This window comes from Anser brachyrhynchus (genome assembly GCF_964034855.1).
Source record: "Anser brachyrhynchus genome assembly, chromosome: Z".
Classification (NCBI taxonomy): Eukaryota; Metazoa; Chordata; class Aves; order Anseriformes; family Anatidae; genus Anser; species Anser brachyrhynchus.
In genome coordinates, this window is record NC_137697.1 from 72,273,869 (window position 1) to 72,292,811 (window position 18,943).

The window sequence follows — 18,943 nt, forward strand, 5'->3', positions numbered from 1 at the left end:
AGCCTAGAGAAGTGTGGAGGTCATCAAAACTCCTGAATTAAAATGTCTGCTGTTATCTGAGGAAGATCCTCTCTTAGCAGTTGAAAGAGCAGCTACTCCCTGACCATTACATACCCGTACACACCTTGAACGTAGAGGTCCGTGCCTCCGCCAGGCTGGGGCCAGCACAGGAGCTTCAGCTCTGACCCAGCCTGGGCAGCGCTCCTTTCTGGCCCTTTTACACACCAGCAGAGCAGAAGCCAACTGGCCTTAACTGCGAGCACCATCACTGAGATACCCTCAAGCTGCAACTAGGAGATGTTCATGGAGAAGACCTACCACCTAGCTGTACGTCTCACAGGGCTCTGCCCTTTTCTGCACCTGGCAGGTTCACGGAAGGACCACCTTTAAGTGCTCTACCCAACTGCAATGCCATCCTGAATCATATGATCACTTATTTTCAGACTCACATCTTTAGTCTCAAGCAGATGGCAGGCTCTAGGACATGCTACAATCTCAGGTTGCTTCAGGAGGACCAGTCTCCCTTGCTGGAGGATCTTGCTTCAGGAGACTGGAAGTGACATTACACTCCATGTCTGACATATATCCCGTGCATGGGTGGGCCACAGGATGGCTGGATATCGCAGGACAAGCATTTAAAACTAACTTTGCACAAGACCGTGAATTGTCTTCTGTTACTCATTTTCTGGATACCCAGAGGCTATGTGACATGAGGCTACACGTCACAAATTGGGCACCCAATAATCATTGAGTATCTTTGCTTTTCACCTTTCTCCATCTTACTGCCATTGCTAATACCAGCTCAACACATACCTTCGTAGGTTTGTGGAACTCAAGATGCCTTGGTGCTGTGCACCAAAGCAGCAACAGATTCCTCCTCCAGGAACAGCAGCATGATGAAACGGCAAGCGAAGCCATAAGGCAGATACTGAATGACAACAAAACAGCAAATGATCAAATAGCTACTCATTACGAAAACAATGCTCTATTTTGCACAACAAAAAGCAGAGTTCTTCCAGAGGAAAATCAGTAAATCAGCGAGCGTGCAAACGAGGACAAAGTAAGAACTATGGTTAATATACAACCATATTTTCCATATTTCCATTTCCCCCCACCCCCAGGGCCCCTGTTTCCCCCCGTACCTCTCCTCAGCCCACCTCCATCTCCCCCAGGCACGCTCCACGCTGCCACCAAGTTCTCCCCAGCATGGTGACTCCAGCCCTCCACATGAATGCCATTTTCCACCGTTCTGGCCAGCGTCCCTTGTCCCCTTCCTAGCTCTGGGCAGCTGGGCACAGGTTTTCCCCTGAGGACAGGAGAAGCCAGGTCCCACCGCAGAGACCTGTGGACCGCAGGTGCCACCTCCGGGTGGGACAGGACCTACCCGACGCCCAGGCGCCACATGTTCGGGCTGGCTCCCCAAAGCCAGGAGAATGGCACCCGTGCATCACCCCTGCACTGAAGACAAAATGTTTACCGATTAATGGTAGCAAGCCCCAAGCGTATGCAAGTCGATCTTTTTGAAAGGCTTGCATCCTGGCTACACTCAGGTGCTTTGTCATGCAAACGGCAAAAGACACTTCCCTGGAAGGAAATCCCTCATCCTTTCTCAACCAAATTTCAAGTGTTCCAGAGGAGAGGGGTACCTATTGCTTTTCCACAGCAAAAGTTGTGAGAACTTTTAAAACGTAGGAAAATGTATTCTTTCTTTGTCTAATATTCAAAATCTGCCAAGACATTTCATCTGAAATTTTACACACACACAAAAATGAAGCAAATGAAGCAAGGCTTATATAGGCCATGATAAATTTTCCACCCAAACAGTTAAAGTTTGGCAAAGTTATAAAAATCTTGTTTGGCTACTTTAATACTTGTGATGCTATCACATGCCTATAATTTCAGCAAAATGAATTATTAATAAATACTGGTTTCTGTTAATTACTGTCTCCTCCAGCAAGATTTAATTATCTCTGAGCCGAGCCCAAACCATGCTCGCTGCAGCCCAGGGTGCATTTGCTGCACCCAGTGGGTCTGAGCAGCTACCAGGAGCCCTCGCTCTTTATCAGCAGAAGTTTGCATGGCGTTATGGAGCCTCAGAAAGGTGGAATCAGGCACCTCACAAAAAGCTGGGAAAAAGCAATGGAGAAAAAAAAAATTATGAGCAGACCAATTGAGTAGAGGAAGCAACGCAGAAACTGAATCTTTTTCCCCTTGGTTCTAGTCCAATCAGGTACTTTTACATGCCAAACTAGATGCCAACAAATATCCCTGCTTAAAAGTTGGGTAGGTATTTCGGCACGCCGCTACACCAAAGCACATTTCTGCGGTCCGTCACAGCTATCTTTCCATCTGCCAGTACCTGTTAAGTCTACAGTGCAAAACCAATTATCCTGAGAGGGCCTGAAGTGCAGCATATACATCACTTGGAACGCCTTCATATGCTGTCCACGATACCGATGCAGTATAAAAGAGCACCCGAAGCACCGTGATCAACAATAAATACTCAGAAATAGTTACTGTTTCCAGAACCTTCTCTTCCGTGCTCTTCCTGATTAAAAAATACATTCTTCCAAAGCAGACTGCCAGAACAGTATGCCTGCAACTTCTGTATTGTCAAAGGCAGCAGTGATATATTTCATCAGATAAACCTGGTGGATTAAATCTGTAAACAAACATCAAATCTAAAATTCGTAAGAGAAGAGGGATTAAACCACCCATTTTGTTTTCCAGGGGAAAAAAAAGGAGCGAAAGATAACTGCATCTCTCACCACCTGAAACTTGAAAAACTAGCTCATCATTTCCCAGAGACAGGCGGAAAATTTATCATGGATACCAATTAATTGCAATCTGTATCTTACCTTTTATGTAGTTTACAAACATTACAGTGGAGAGATAACCTTACTCATGTAAATTCATGCAACGCCATCTTTCCATGTTGCTTTTTTTTTCAAAAATTATGCCCCAAAATCCACACATCCTCCAAAACCCTACAAAATCTCAGAGCTTTTCCAAGCAGTGGCAAGATGAAATGAGGAAAACATTAGTCAGTTTTCCTCGACGTATGGAGAACCCCACTGGCACCAACAAAAGAGTGACACAAGCTGAGTAACTTTGACCCTGCTCTCCTGCTCGGGAAGAGATACACAACCATGCCACCCTTATTAAGAATCAGATCAGATGCACAGCTGGCCAACCAAAATAGACTGGGGGAGAAACAACGAAGGGGACGCCTTCTTTTCCCTTCAGAACAGCAGCAAGATAGGTGGAAAAGAGGAAAATTACGATCTTCCCTCGTGCAACCAGCTGCGATCAGACTCGCACGGCATTTGCAAGCGGGGTCACGCACAACAGCGGAGCAAGGATGCCACAACAGCAGCAACCAAGTTCTCTCTTCCCCAAGGTTCTCTCCCATGCCAAGCTGAACAGCAATCAGCGACTGACCCTAACGCTTGCTTCCATGTTGTTATCATGCATCCTTTTATTTTAAAGGAAATCATCTAGCCTCCTGGTAATTTTTAAACAGAACTTGCATGCCTGCTGAGCCCCAACAAGATAAGGTTTTTTTTTTAGGGAAAAAAAGTAAGTTTAGAGGACCACTGGAATATGAAGATGACAAAGAAGAGCTAATCCCTTCAGAATTTCATTTTCCTAATGCCATACACCTTTTTTTTAAGATATTTTTCTGCAGGTATTTTCTAACTTTAAACGTTACTTAGAGATAGATGGCCCTACTTACAAATGCCTATAAAAGCACTGCTTCTTGAAAGGGTGCATAACTGGACATGCAAATTCACGTGGTCTGATCCCTCTTTCCCCAAGACTGAAAGTTTAGTGTTCGGCCATTCGATCTCAGTGGGACCAACCTCCTAACCTGAATTAATCCGATTCTCAGGAATACTGAAGATAAGGAAGCGATAACCGAAGAGGTTGATAAGAAAAATGTTAGTCTTCTTCCTCTCGCAGCGTAGGAGGCCCTGCATGGAGGAGTTGCTGCCTATACACAGCCTTCCTCTCTGCCGGGTGGCATGGGGGGCCAAGACACGAGTTATGCTGCGGCAGCTCCAGAAGGGGAGGACGGGGTGTAACAGCACTTGTGATCCTTCTCTCTCCATCTTCTTGGCATTTGCAGGTACAGTGTGTTCATCCTCAGTGCTTTACCTGGCCGCACTGTACAAAAATCTGGTGTTGGTTTTCCTGGAACCTGTCCGCCCACACTTCACATTTGTTGTTAAGCTACGTAACACAGGTAATTTACCCCAAAGGTCAGGCAGGAGGGGCAGAGAGGCAGACCATAAAATGAATGCCATCTTTGGAACCGATCATTTGCCAAGGGCTACTATAAATGACTTGCAAAACTTGTTTGCTTTATTTAATAGAAATTACATAACCTCGAAAGACATAAATATTAAAGGCAGCTTACAGTGAGGTGCCACATTACAAACACATTTGGCATCAAATCGGTCCGTAAAATATATCACAGCCTGGATTACAAACAGAACAGAACGCAAATACGCATGTCTTGCACACCTGAAAAACATTCCTCAGTAGGCTTATCGCACACTACTCCTGCCACTGTCACACATCCTCGTGAGGAACAAACATGTCCCACAGAACGAGGCCATACAAACCCAAGGCAGTATTTATTTTTTTACATTACATTTACTCTATTATTTCAAGTGTGTTTAGGAGATCTGTTAGTGGCAACATGTTTTAAGTGCTTAAAACCTCGAACAGATATGACAAAGTTAAATTATACATTTGTTTCTAAAAACTTTCAAAATTCTAATTAAACAATTACAATCCTGTTCTTCCTGATTAAAGAGCTACTTAATATAGGAGCCGAACATACACGTTTTGTCTGTGATTTTCAAAGGAATAATGTCACGCGGAAGTCAGGGCTGTATTTTTACAGATGGCAACTTTAATTCGAAGGCAACTTTTCTGAGCAGAGCAAGAACTCGCGCATCACCCTGGAGGAAGCATCGCACGACTACAGAGCGATGCAGTACGGAGGAAAAAAAAAAAGAAATGTAATCGAAAAGAAGTGCACGAACATTGCCATGATGGAATCCGAACCTCCTAAGAAGAGACTTGGAAAGATGGCACACGAGAACAATCTGCAGCAGCGCGCACCGTGTAGCGGCATTCCTCAGCCACACGGCGAGTCTTCAGGCTTATCTTTTTTTACCCTCAAAGGAAAGGAAGGCTGGGGGCGGGGGGGGGGGGGACGGGAGAGGAAAAGGGTGTTCCTAAACCCCCGACCGCCCCCACCAGCGGGCAGATGCTCCCAGGAAGTTACGATCTGTCAGTACACCCGCGACTTGGAGACACCCCGCTTCGCTGCGCTGCGGAGGGTCACCCACACGGCAGCGCCCCGCGTTTCCAGCCGCCGGCCGCCGCGAGCGGGAGAACCGAGATCGAACAGCACCACCTAGCCGGCCCCCCACAACTTTACTTAGAGCAGGGCAGGCGCCGCGCGGCGACTGGTCGGCTGGGCAGGCTTCGCCTGGGGAAAAAAAAAACTATCGGGCGGCCTCGCGCCGCACGGGAAGGCGGCGGGGGAGACGGAGCGGGTGCGGGTGCGAGCAGCGGGGTCGGCTGGGGGAGTGGGGGGGGGGGGGAAGGGGGAGGTTGTAAGATTTTGGGGGAAGGTTTTAAGGGAAGGTTGTGGGGTTCTGGGGGAAGGTGGGGAGGCTTCCAGGGAAGGTTGTAAGGGGAGGGTTTCAGGGGGAGGCTGCAAAGTTTCTGCCTCAGCACCGGAGCGCCGGGCAGCCGGGCGGACCCCGCCGGAGCGGGGTGCTGTGGGGCAGGTGGGCGCCGCGCCCCCGGCCGTGCCGTGCCGTGCCGTGCCCCATCGCGGCCGACACCAGTTGCTCGGGCAGCCCCCGGCCGGCCCCACCGCACCCCCGCGCCGCAAACTTTTGTGGAAAACCCGCCCGGCGCCGGCGGCTAAAACCCACCGGGGGGGCCGCCACCAGCTCGCCGCTCCCCTCCTCATCCTCCAGGCGGTGAAAAGTTGCGGGACCCCCCCCCCCCTCCCCACACACACACACATCGCCCTGGGGCTCTTTGTGTGTGTGTCCGTCCCCCCCCGCAGCGCCGCGGCGGGGCCGCTGCCCCGCTCCCCTCAGGCGTTCCCCGCCGCCCCCCTCTTCCCGCCGCGCACTCACTTCTCCCGGGCCTGCCCGTCGGACGGGACGCTGCTGTTGCTCTTGCCTTTGCCGTACATGCTGCCTGCGGAGAGCGCCGACTGTCACGCACCTGTCAACCCATCACGGCCTCCCCGGGAACGGCCCCGTCGCCATGGCGACGCCGCCACACACGCAGCCCATTGGACGAGGCGCCGCGGGGGCACGCCCACCGGCACCCCCCACGCCCCAATGGGCAGGCGGGGAGCCGGACGGGGCTGCTCCCTCCTCCCTCCTCCCCCCCCCCCGCAGCTCGGCCCCTCCTTCTCCTCCTCCTCCTCCTCCTCCTCCCCCCCCCCCCCCCTCCCGCTCGCGCTCTCCCTTCCCCGGCGCAAGGGGGAATTAGAAACGGTTGGAGCAGGATTTTAAACAACCGGCTGTTCCGGGCGCGCGCCGCCCGCCCGCCGCCGCTGCCGCCCGAGCGCGGTGGGCGAGACGCAAAATGCGGGGCGGATTCGGCCGGCGGGCGGATGGGGCGCTCGCCCTTCTCCCTCGCGGCCTCCACGCAGGGCAGGGCCGCCTGGCCCCCACACGGACACGCGGGCGGGCAGCCAGCGTCCTGCCGGCACCCCCGCACACGGCCCCGGGGGGGTGGGGGTGCGAGGCGAAGGGGCGGGCAGACCCTCTCACGACCGGGCTGGACGGTGGGGGGGCGGCTGCCGGCGACCCTCCCGGGTGGGGATGGGGTCTGTGAGGGAGCGGTTCCTCCAAAGTGCCGCAGAGAGCCGGGGGGGCAACCGGACAACACCGATAAAAAGAAAAAACACCAAAACCCCCCGAAACACACAAAAAAAAACGCCACGCAAACACTCAAAAACGCACAAAATCTCACACACAGAAAGAAAACCATACACACAAAAAAATCACACACACACAAAAAAAAACGGCCATCTAAAAATTCAAGGAAAAGCTTTCTGTTGTTGTGTTTTCTCTTTATTTTTATTTTTTATTTTTAAGGTGCGTTGCAAACACTTGCGTGCTCCCAGCACTCGGCGGGGTCACGCAGCACTCGCAGTTCTCCTCACAGACCCCACCGCTGGCTGCTGAGCTGCAATCCCAAACCCTGCGGATCTGGCTGCCCGCTGACCCTGATAAATACCGGGCTCGTTCGTGTCTCATAAACCTGCCCACGTGTGCAGCCCACGGCGGCTTTCAGGGCTTCGACCCCCGTGCCCCTTGGTCGGAGCATGCTGTGGATGCGTGCCCACCCCTGCCTTGGGTTTGCAGGCAAAAGGCCGCCCGAAATTTTACGAGGGAAGTTGCGTACGGCAAAGACCACCAGCATCTGTTTATCATTGTTAGAGCTGCAAGGAAAAAAAAAAAAAAAAGAAAAAGTCCTCTGGATTTTGAGCTGCGAGAGTGAAGGAAACAGTCGGTGAGGTGAAACTGTTGGGGGGGGGGGCGATTAAGAGAGTATTAATGAGTGACTGGAACAAATTAGTGACAGAGCAGAGGAGACGACAGGAAGGAGTGAGCAGCCGAAGAGTCCTACACGCTCGTGGCTGCACATGCACAATTCCCCATCATCGACTCCGGTTGGGTGGGATTTGCGCTTTTGCAACTCACTGCAGTAATTCACCAGATTAAAGCGAGCCGCAACAAAGACCATTATATACCTAAGTTGTTTGCCCGGCCTAGCCTTTTGCCCCACGGTGTGTATTGTACTAACAGGCCAGTGGGACAGAGTAGCTGAAGTGGGTCTCGTGAAAGACGTAAATTGGGTTTCCTCTGCCCCCAGCTGCCAGCAGCCGCCCCAGGCCTCCACACTGCTGCCTACTTCCATGTCACGAGAAGAAGGAGAGAGACCTGCCAACAACGGGCAGAAAAGTGGGAGTAGGAAGTGGGCAACAACAGGAGAAAATGAGCGAGAAGGGAGCGGGAAGGGAGGATAGGAGGCTAACAGGAAAAGAAGGAGGTGTAAATGACCATGGGGGAAACCAGAAAAAGGAAACAAAGCACAAGGACAATGCGTAGTGAATTTGGGTGATAAAAGAGGGAAAGGAGCGTGGAGGGGGAATCTGGGAAGGGCATGTAAATGAAGAGCGAACGAAGGGGATGCAGTTTGCCCTCATTCATACCGAATAATACTTACATACCTTGTGCCATGGAGTTCACATGAAGGCTAGCCATGTGACTGATTGCATTCAGTGTGAATACGGGTAGCGGAAAATGGCACAAAGAAAGAAAGGCAGAGAAAGAATCAGGACAGAGAACAAAGAAGGACCTGGGTTGTGGGTGAAATACAAAAAATAAGAGGAGTTGAAGGGGAAGAAAATCAGGAACATGGATGCTCCCAGGCAAACACACGTAGGGTAGGTGACACTTTGCTTTGGGATGATCGTAATCCGGAGTACAATTTTCATCTAAATATTTGCTTGCCCTTGTGGAACAGCTGCTATCATCCCGTCAGATACGTTGACTATCTCCTGCTTGAGACTTTATGTTGCCCCCCATCAGCCATAGTATCAGCACAGATTTCACATGAGACTGGTAAAAACAGTGAAGTCGTTCTTGGACAAGGGAGTCTCCTCCATGTCTTCTTCTTTTTTCTTTTTATTTGTTTTCTGCAAAATCTCTTTTCTGGTTTGCCTCAATAGTTTTGATTGATTTGTTTGTGGTTTGAAGGGCAGGGGGTTATTTTGAGGAGGTGGCTGTGTCAGTGTCGTGTCACTCTTGTATGGGGAAAAGTTTTTTTTGTGGAAAAGAACTGTGTTGGGGTGTTTCCTAAAAATGGGATGAGGTGAGATTGCTCCGGTGTCCCCTGGATATGCATTCCATGACAAGACTTTCACAGCTGAAAATCTTTGTTCCCATTTTCGTGCGATTTATTTGCATTCTTATGATTTATTTGGTTCTGAAGAATTGCAAATGCCTTGGGTAGATCAAGTTATGATCTGGGGGACTAATCCAGGCAGAGCAGAGTGAACTTTGAGAGGGCAGCTGTGGACGCTCAGAAGAGAGCAGGCTGAGTCTGTTCCCCCAACAGTGTTAAAGCTCCTTCTCTTTTCAGGTATGGTTCCCAGACTACCATTAACATTCAGGTGATGACTTTGTAATTTTGCTTAGAGATCCTTCAGTGGAAGATACAGAAATAGTACTGGTGCTTATTTATTATGAATATCAGAAACAGAGCACAAAAAGGAATAAGGTATTCAGAGGACTCTGCTGTAGATCTGCCTGGCTAATGTTACAACTGCCTTTGCGGGAATGCTATCGTGGTGTATTATCTATCAGAACCACCCCAACAAAATGTTATCCTGTGGGGACAAGAGTTCGCTCAGCGAACAGGTACATTAAGATGAAAACACCCAAAATAGTCCTATGAAGTTCCAAGTGCCATCAGTCCCTTTCTAAAGTATTTATGCACATGCAGTGTCTCTGTATCTGTGCCCATGCTGAAATCGTTTTGAGCACAAACACTGCTCTTAGCAGCAGCAGTTGTATCTCATGAGGCCAATATTGTAATTAACGAGATTTGAGGCACATATACTGAGACGAATTTAAGTTTCTGATATCAAAAATGAAGATCCAGTGTTTGCTTAAAAGGGGGATGAAGGGGTGGCTGTACTTTAAAGCTTCTCAGTCCGACACTGGAAAGGAATTCGCAATGTATTTTTAGAGTGTTATAAAAATCTCTTACATAATGCTGATTAATTCTTAGGTTTTAGGGAAGAGCACTGGGCTTTGTGTATAAGAGTGTTGACCAGCTAAGCCACTGAAAAGGGCTGGTTTGGTCTGGATTTTTTTTGGACTCCTTAGGTACAGAAAGCAGCAATTATTCAATTATTACAAGATTTTGCTTTTGTTTGGGCGTGTATGAATATTTTTCTGGAAGCTGCATCTTATTCTTGGAAGTCTTTATCATTTTAAAACATATGCTATGTTATATCACCCTGTCTGAGATATAGGATAGCTACAAACTGTTGGTGTATTTTTTTTTCCTCCCTTTTACTGCAGCTAGTTACATTATGGATTAACATTAAGAATGTCTGCAGTGAAACATTACTCCTGTGGCTGTGTAAGACTCACTTAAACAATGTAACTTGTATTACAGAATCAGGATTTTCCTCATATACTCGCAGTAATGTATGCAATTAATATATGCAATTAATGTACAGTTCTGCCCATTCTGTTGATTTTCAAAATCATCAATTAATCTAACTGGCAGCTTTCAGACAGCTCTTAACAAAGGCCTATTCAGGAAATTAAGCCAGTAAATGCGATTCCCTTCTCTTAATTCTAGTTATATGTAGTTATTGCTGTGTAGCTGGAAAGATTTTTTGGACAAGATATCATGGGAAAGAGAAGCTTTTGTTTGGTCTTTTTCAACAGATATGTGACCAAGGCAGCTTTGAAGCCGTTCACAAGAATCCTTCCTCCTTCTGTGGGATGTCTTATCTTTCTGTGGAGTTTCTGACTATGAACTTCGTTCTGCAGTCTGTCATTCTTGTGCCATTCAGTTGAGTAAGAATTGCACAGGTGAGTGAGGTGAGCCCCAGACCTTTATTAGAGAATGAAGATGTCAGGAATGCATGGTGCAGAAGTGTTAAACAAAAGCTTTATTTGTCCCTGTCTTCCAATTGGGAGGGAATAAAAGGAAATAAAAGTAATTACAGCTCAGTGGCAAGGAGAACATTATAAAGAGAAGTCTCGCAAGGGCTCATTAATAACCTGTTTGTCACCCAGGTCTCCTGCTGGCAAGGGCTCTCTTTTTTACGCCATGATACCTTTTATAGGTGTTTCTGCAGTTCCTCCGGAAGGGTTCTCCACAACCACAGAGAGTTAATCCTGCTCTGCAGTGCTGGGTTGCCTGAATTCTTTTATGTTAAAGGACACTTGTCCTGGGAGACGCCGAGCAGATCACTGAAGGGAGCTGGGGGCATCTTGCAGCACAGAGCTACAGGACAGGGAGAGGCACTGCTGTATGCTGAAAACAGCTGGAAGAATTCGCAGCCTGCTACAATTACTCCTCTAACACAGTCTGTCCTTGCCTGCTCATTCTCATTCTCCCATGAAACCTAAGTTACGGCCCTGCCTCCTCCTTGCTGTTTCTTTTTTTTTTTTTTTTTTTTCCGGAGAGAACCACAGTTTGCTTATGCTTTTGTAGGAGAAGCAACGATTCCTTGCAGCTTTCTGCTACATGGTTCACCCAAGGAAGGGCCAGGTAGAATCTGAATGCGTTCAGTTTAGAAATAAAACTTGGCAAGAATGAAACTGTCATTGGTTTATTGCTCTCAGTGATGACTATATGGTTGCTCACAGGTGTAAGTAAGTTCATTAGCTTCCAGTTTGTGTGCAAGTGCAATTCGGAGTGTCAGAAATTACCTGTAAAGGGCCTTGTGACGTACAGTCTGCATCTTAGTTCACACAGCAGAAGAAAACACATCTGTGAGTACTGTGTTCCTCCATATTAGCTCTTATGACTGGGTTCTCTGATGTGGTTTCAGATCTAGCCCTGATGTTTTTTCCATAGGAGGGGCTTTTTGCAGCATCTCTCGCTCGCTCTCTCACACACAGACTCTCAGATGCATTCTCTGGTGCTGGCTAAGGCTTAACTTGCACTGCCTGTCTGGTAGAGGAGCTCAGAGACGGTCTCCCTCCCCAGCCACATATTTCACTAAAGTAATTGAGCTGCTGCTTTTTTGGCTGCTGAATTTGGTTGATATTTGGTTAATGGGTTAAAATCATGAGTGACATATGCATAAACACACATAACATGTGGGATCACCCTCATTTGTGTTGTTGGCACGGCTGAAACTGGTTGTTCTAAGCTATCTGACTGAAACTGTATGTTACCAGACAACCCAGTCTGTGAAAAAAATGGTGGGTAGCCTCAGTTGCTAACTTTGAAGAACTGTTGAAAGTCACCTTCACTGGTTCAGTGATATATCACATCAGGAATGTGAGCTCATGCACTGCCTGTGCCAAAAACTAGAAGAAAACATCTCAAAAACTGGGGGATACAGGTCCTTCATCAGATAGATGTGAGGCTAACTCAGACCCCAGTCCTACACAGAGCGCTGTATGGGCAGATCTATCTCCGCATGATGCGGGTGCAAGGATCTGTGGGTAAGGGCTTTACTGCTACAGTGCCTCAGCTCCCACTTTTTGTATTTAGTGCTATGCTGAAAAAGTAAAATTAAATAAAAATTGCTTTTATTTTCAGGGTCACAAAACAGGGTCACTCAGCAGTATGTTACAGGAAAAGGATGATCCCAGTGTGGAGTTGCTGATACTTACTGAGTTGGTTTGACACACGCAGACTGCTGTTGACTTCAATGGTCTTATTTAACACATTTGTTTCTTTGCATTTTAGGAGTAGTCAAAATGCAATTTTGTGAGCCTTAATCGATGAGGCTATGTATCATGGACTTTAAGCCTGGAGTTGCGCAGGTGTATCAGCAGGAAAAAAAAAGGTTTGGCCTTAGCCAGCAATTAATCGTGACTAGGACAAATAACTTCCTCAGAACACACAGGATTTTTACTTTTATTAATCTCTGTTCATAAAAAAATATTCCAAAGCAAGCAGTAGCACTCACAGTAGAGATCTGGGGAAATAAATGGCCAAAGCTAGCACACTGTGACAGCTTTGGCAAACCTTTACACAGTTTTATAAAACAAATACATGTGATGTTCTATTCTCTGGGTAGCTCTTTACATTAGATGCTCATACTTGAATAAAATGGTTTTCTCTCCACGTGTTTACTGGGCACATAATGGTGAATTCAATATCATCCCAGTGGTGTCCCATATTAGCCATGCCCATCAGCACATTCAAGCATATGGCAGTTTTGAGGAATGTTTCTGCTTTTTTTGGTGTGTGTGACCCAGTGAAGATGAAAATTATTTCAGGCTGTATTATGGGCTTAATATTCAAAGGAGCTGATTCCTCTGGATCCCCAAAATCTTAGGAGATAATGTTGTTGTCCGCAGTCTTTTTAAGAAGCACAAAACATGCAAGTGGACTCTGGTAGCTGAGTATTATTAATTCATTTGCTTTCCACACCAACATTTGAGCACCTGCTTCTTTTACTTTTTATGAACTATTCAAGGTTTTCATATTGAGTTAGCGGTAGATATGCTGAAAACTGCTAAAATTTCACTCTGTTTTGGACCTGGGGCCCAGGGAGAGGGTGGTGGTGAAGACTGAAAGCATTAGCACATACCGAATCAAAGCTATACCAGATCTGACTGATAGTTTAACAGCTCGCCTATAGCGGTGTTTAAAGTAAGAAATAAAACTAGAGTGTTATTCATTCATTTGTACTTGTGTATGTTTTGTTTCTCTTCACCTTTCAAGAGGTAGCAGATTCATAAATGAATATTATGGGAATACGGTCCATAAAACCTACTCAAAAGTCCATCAAAATAACATGGAAAATTGAGTTAAAGTGCTTGATAGTATATGGAATCCAGAAAGATAATGTTTATTTTTCACACAGTCTTTCATCGAACCAAAAGTAGGTGAAACTTTTTGTCATTTCTGAGTTCCAGGTAATATGCACTTTAGAATTTACTTTGTTGATATTTTGGGCTTTTCATGGGTAATTGGGAGATATGCAGAACAACAGCAAATTCAGTCCCTGTTACAGCTGTGTGTTACAGGCACAATTACACCAGAGGAACCAAATTACAAGCAATTCATTCTGGTCTCTCTATAGGCACGGAAGGGTAAGGGAGAGTTATAAGGCTCAGGAGGGGAACCCTTGGACTCTAAATACCTTCTGTGATAACAGTACAGAGGGATTGTGAAGATAATGTGCTCCTTTGGTTCGTCTTCGACTGAATATTTCTCACTTCCTAGCTTGAATAGGTAAACAGGTAAAAGGCAACTGTGCTCTGTAACGTTAACACATGACAATCATTTTAGAGGTTTGTTTTGGTTTTGTGCAGCAGATTGTTTTGCGAGACAGAGCCTTTTATAGAAACCAGACTATTACTTGTATTCGTTGGCATTTGCATTTATAAAAGCTACTCATGTTTACACACACACACACACACACACACACACAGAGGTGATATTGTTCATATATATTGTTCATATGGCAAGGAAGAAATAAAAAAAGAAATTGATACCAGTCTGCATGTGTGTTCAAAAGCTTAGTGAATTCTTCAAGCTCTGCTATGGATCAGATTTCATGAAACTGCAATAAAAAAATCTTTTTTTTACCTTGTCTTTGTGTGTTCTGAGGTGGGTTTGTAAGGTTTGAATTACTAGGTAATCACCAAGAAGTCTCCTTTCATGAGCCTGCAGCTGGGAAATGGACGGTTTAATATTAATGGAAAGAACAAACTCTCCATCTCCTTTCTCTTCCCTTTCCTCTCTGCACTTCTGCTACATCATTTTCTTCTCTAAAGTCCATATCCTAAAATTGCCTTTGTGGAAATCCAGGACAAACTACAAAGTAGGAGTTGACATTTTGTCAGAATCCTGTTATTGACTTCAGCAAGGACAGAAACACATGAATATTCAAGATAGGAACATCCCATTCACTGATGTATCTGCACTTATTTATTCATCTAAGAAACTAGTATTAAATGAATCTGCAGGCTTTCTTCACAGAATGTCGTACCATCACCATGCCAGGGGGAGTTATGGAAATAATCACTTTGTCTTTCCAGAGAGGAAAAATATTAAGCACTTATTGAAAACAATTAGGCACAAATGATTGAGCTTTAATAGAAATAAATAGTAGCACAGTTTCAAAAATGTGGTGTATATCTACACCTATGCTGTCTGTATGGCATGGGTGTCTTTAAAGATGCCATTAACTTCCATCATTTAATGACATATCTAGGAAGATGTCTGGATAATATACCTTCCACTGCCATTCACCTCTCGATCCATTCTGCGTTCAATTTCAAACAAGTTGAGCTATATGAAGCTAATCGCCAAAGTTTAACGTCACATTTTTGTAGATTAAAGGACGCTTATCCATATACTTTGTCATTTAAGCCATCTGCTAGAAATCCAGTGTGATGGATGAGAGAGGACAGTCCCAAAGGAGCGTTTCCAAGGACTCCTAGGTCTGAGGCAGACACAAAGTCAAGTCTCGTTGGTCTCTTCGCACGCAAAGGGATGTGAGAGCCTGTGGGGACCCTGCAGAAGTCATGGGACTGGGCTGAACTGAGAGCTCCAAAAGGTTTCCTGTTTCTCCCTTTCTGGATATAAATAGCACATTTGAATAAAAACCTTTGCTGTTTACTTTTCTGCTGTTCTCTTGAATTACGCTTTGCACGTCTGGTGGCGGTATTTAGGGAGCTGGACTGAGTGAGCTCTCCTGACCTCTTGTTTTGGCCCCAGCGAGATTTGCTCATGTGGGCAGACGAGTTCTCATGCTTGAATCCACTTGCTTTCCCCTGGGGTGGTCTTTCTGTCCAATGAAGGACAGCACTTTGGGTCTGTGAGGAGAATCAAGTCCTGGCCTGAGCAGCTGGAACGGGGAAGGTTACAAAAGGAAATCCTGGGCAAGGGAACAGAGATGCCTTAGGGGTGCGTGAGGAGCAGTGACTCCTCCCATCTATTTCATCTTTCTCCTCCTGTTGAGTTCTCCACATATTTATTGCTGATGGTCTGGCTAGCATCTCAGTTTCCTGGGTTATATGGGTAAGAAGCCTGAAAGTTAAGGTGAAGTGTGTTATTTTATATATATATTTTAATACCCAATGTCAAAATTTACAGCTCAGCTTCATGATGCTTACCTGACCCCTGTGGTAGCCCTTTTCCCCTGGTGATTCAAAAGTTCAAAAGCACACTTGCGAAGCAGAAATGTTTTAATTTCTTTCATGTCCTTCCCCCCACTCCCCTTTCTTTAATTGTCTTGTGCACTTAAAAAACAAACAAACAAACAAACAAACAAACAAAACCCTGCTCTTCCAAATAAACAGAGATGGACACTTCTCCCTCCAGAGCTTACATTGCCCCAAACCTCAGACAGCATGAGCTATGCCTGCCTAGAGCATGCCATGGTATAGATTTTAGTAATGAAGAAAGAGGTGCATTTTTTTTATATGACTGTGGGTATTACAGAAGAGTGCGCGGTCAGAAAACAGCACTGGAGAAGCTCCTCCTGGGCCTGGAAGGGCATCGTGTCTGACTAAGACAATTTACTTAATTCTAGACACTGGTGGACGAACAGAGATGTGGAGGGGTATGTATATGAAAGAGGAGGACTTTTTAATTTCACAAGCTGGCCTCAGGGGTTTTGGTTCAGAAGCAGACAGAAGTTATATAGAATTCCCAGAATACAGCTGGTGCACCCATAACTGCATTGGCTATAATAGGATTTTTTACTGTGCTAGGAATGAAATATTGGGCTCTCATTGTTATCTTTCCTTGTGCAGCTGTAAAGAATTTATTTGTGAGTTTTACAATATCCAGAGGTGGTTCCTTTGTACCCTTTTTCAATAAAGTTGAAATGCCAAAAGTTTTTCAATTTCTTATTACTCTCTTTGCCCAGTAGAAAACCCCTGTAGCAATCCTGAAGCTGGTATGTCTGTCCTCTCCTGAATCATTTTTGAAAGAGACCATTTTAATTTCCCTGCATAGCTCATTCTCCTAATGCCATTTTCAGTTAGCCCCAATATTGAGTCTTTTCCAGTGTGCTGAGTTCCACAAGCTCATACCAGACTAGCGAGACATTTATTGGTTGTTCTTAAATGCTACTTTATTTTATCTATTCTTGACAAGACTCCAGGTCATATCTCAGATTTTAGGAATTCTCTGCTCAATGTACTGAAATTTCTTGTAACCCTGAAGTGTCCCTACCTTAGAACAGAAAAAATGTTATACGTGAAAGTGGGAAGAAAATGTTTCACTAGAAAAATATATCCAGTTGACCAGAACACTAAGGAATCAGGGAGGCATTTCATTCCCATGTGCTAGCTTTTTCATGGATCTTTTTAATTGGTTTGGTTTGGTTTGGTTTGGTTTGGTTTGGTTTGGTTTGGTTTGGTTTGGTTTGGTTTGGTTTGGTTTGGTTTGGTTTGGTTTGGTTTGGTTTGGTTTGGTTTGGCTTGGTTTGGCTTGGTTTGGGGGAGAGAGAGGATACAGTACTTTACAGAGTTTGGCCCTGATTTCTCATTGCCTGAAGTGGAGGCAGGAGTAGGTACTTGATCAGACTTCCCAAATACTCCATTTTCCACCATCATTTGGTGTCTGCTTATGAGAATCATTCTAGATTTGATACTGCTGTTTGAATATATTTGATACTGACAAACATATTCCTTTTTTAAAAACCTGTCAGTATTTTGTCAGTAAATTTAATGTTAATGGAAATGAAAAATTAATCTAGCTAAGAAATACACAACTGTAGACTCCATTTTAGATTATATTTCTCTTTCTCCCTGCATGCTGATTCTTTAAAATCAATTCTAAGAAATACATTTTTTTTTCCACTGAGACTTTCTTTCACTGTTTTTTTTTATGAATCCCCTTTCACCTCCATGGGTGCTTGTAATGTCTAGGGAAACAATGCATTTTAAATTCAAGTGTAGTAGCTCTGATCATGCGGTCTATTCATGCCTGAGTTTCTCACTGAAACCAGGAAGGACCATGGTGTGGGACAAGGCATTACTGCTAAGAAGTAAGGATATAAACCAAGTTTTGGAAGGACAAGAGGGAAACTATGAAGATAATCTTTCCCTTACACCCTTCCATTGAACCTACCACACATATGTATCTCCAACAGCTGTTACCCAACAATCTCCTTCTCATTCAAGAAGTACTTGGGCAGACGGAAGTCAAAACAGTAGGGGACTAATAAACTATTTCAAGGTTCCCAGATTAGGTCTGCTTAAAAATAAATAATGGATTTATAAATGCTAGCATCCAATAGGAGTGTTGCCACTGATTTCAATGGTTCTGGCAGTATATCTGGCTCCTAACACAAACACAAATGTCGTAATTTGTTTTCCATCATCTCTGATGTCAGTGTAAACAATCTTTTGGAAGAATTTGGATATTTCTCTGCAGGAGTACAAAGCCTAACTCAACAGCATTGTGTTAGTTTATGAGAAGCAGAAGGGGAATCTGACAAGTTTAGTGACATTGTCCAAGCTATCTGAAACATAGAAGATTACTTTGATAATGAAAAGCATATTGCATTTAAAATATGCTCTATATTCACTGTTTAAGTGTACATTAGAAGCCAAATATGTGAAGACTTGAGGAGCTAAAAATGACTAGGCTAAAGCAAAACACATAGGAATAGTCAGCACATTTCACAGAATTCACCGTCTAAGTCTTCTGAAGCTATTTAAATATTTCTTGATGATACTTCTCTGTTAAGAGTTGTGCAAAAATTAAGTTTGTGGAGGTCATGTACAACACTCAAAAAGGGAAAGATTCATTCCAGTCTTTCCTGTTCTTTTAAGAATAATCTGGTGCATCTTTCCCTGAATATATATCTTTGTTCTTGTCTTGCAATTTGAATCTGGATTCAGGCAACAGTATTTCCCAAGGAAGTCTTACATTCAGGCTCAAGTTAGTAAAAAGCATTTGTTCAGTGCTTACTCATATCTTTTGAAGGATGTCTATTAAGCCCATTTTTTTAAACTTTTATTTGAAATATTTTAGGAAGTAATGTTTTCAGAAGCAGTTAGCAAGCAGATAAACCTAAGAGGGTATCGCATCTAACCTGTTTGGCCTTTCCAGGTGCTGGAAGTGGTGTGAGAATTCAGGGGTGAGTTTGCCTCATAATGAAGGATGCTCTAGCACACCGTGGGCACTGCGGTACTTTTGTTCTTGCCTGTAG

At 45.1% G+C, this 18,943-nt stretch overlaps 1 protein-coding gene and 1 long non-coding RNA gene across 8 annotated transcripts in view; one reads left to right on the forward strand and one right to left on the reverse strand.

The window, feature by feature from the left end:
• Nucleotides 1-6,388, reverse strand: part of SSBP2 (single stranded DNA binding protein 2) — a 193,765-nt gene extending 187,377 nt beyond the window's left edge. For 2 of the 7 annotated variants that reach the window (XM_080574059.1, XM_080574057.1), the window contains exons 1-3: nucleotides 6,171-6,277; nucleotides 1,385-4,990; nucleotides 814-928 (exon numbers count right to left, since the gene is read on the reverse strand). In XM_080574059.1, the coding sequence (XP_080430185.1) occupies nucleotides 814-928; nucleotides 1,385-1,562 (293 nt within the window). In that variant the 5' untranslated portion in view covers nucleotides 1,563-4,990; nucleotides 6,171-6,277. Of the gene's footprint in view, nucleotides 1-813; nucleotides 929-1,384; nucleotides 4,991-6,170 lie in introns of those variants that run through there. The other 5 variants (XM_080574063.1, XM_080574062.1, XM_080574061.1 and 2 more) reach the window with 5 other exon arrangements.
• A 118-nt stretch (nucleotides 6,389-6,506) lies between these two features.
• Nucleotides 6,507-14,261, forward strand: LOC308185661. The gene is made up of 2 exons (XR_013943534.1): nucleotides 6,507-10,667; nucleotides 10,925-14,261. It is a non-coding gene; the product is annotated as an uncharacterized lncRNA (long non-coding RNA).
• Nucleotides 14,262-18,943: the final 4,682 nt, after the last annotated feature.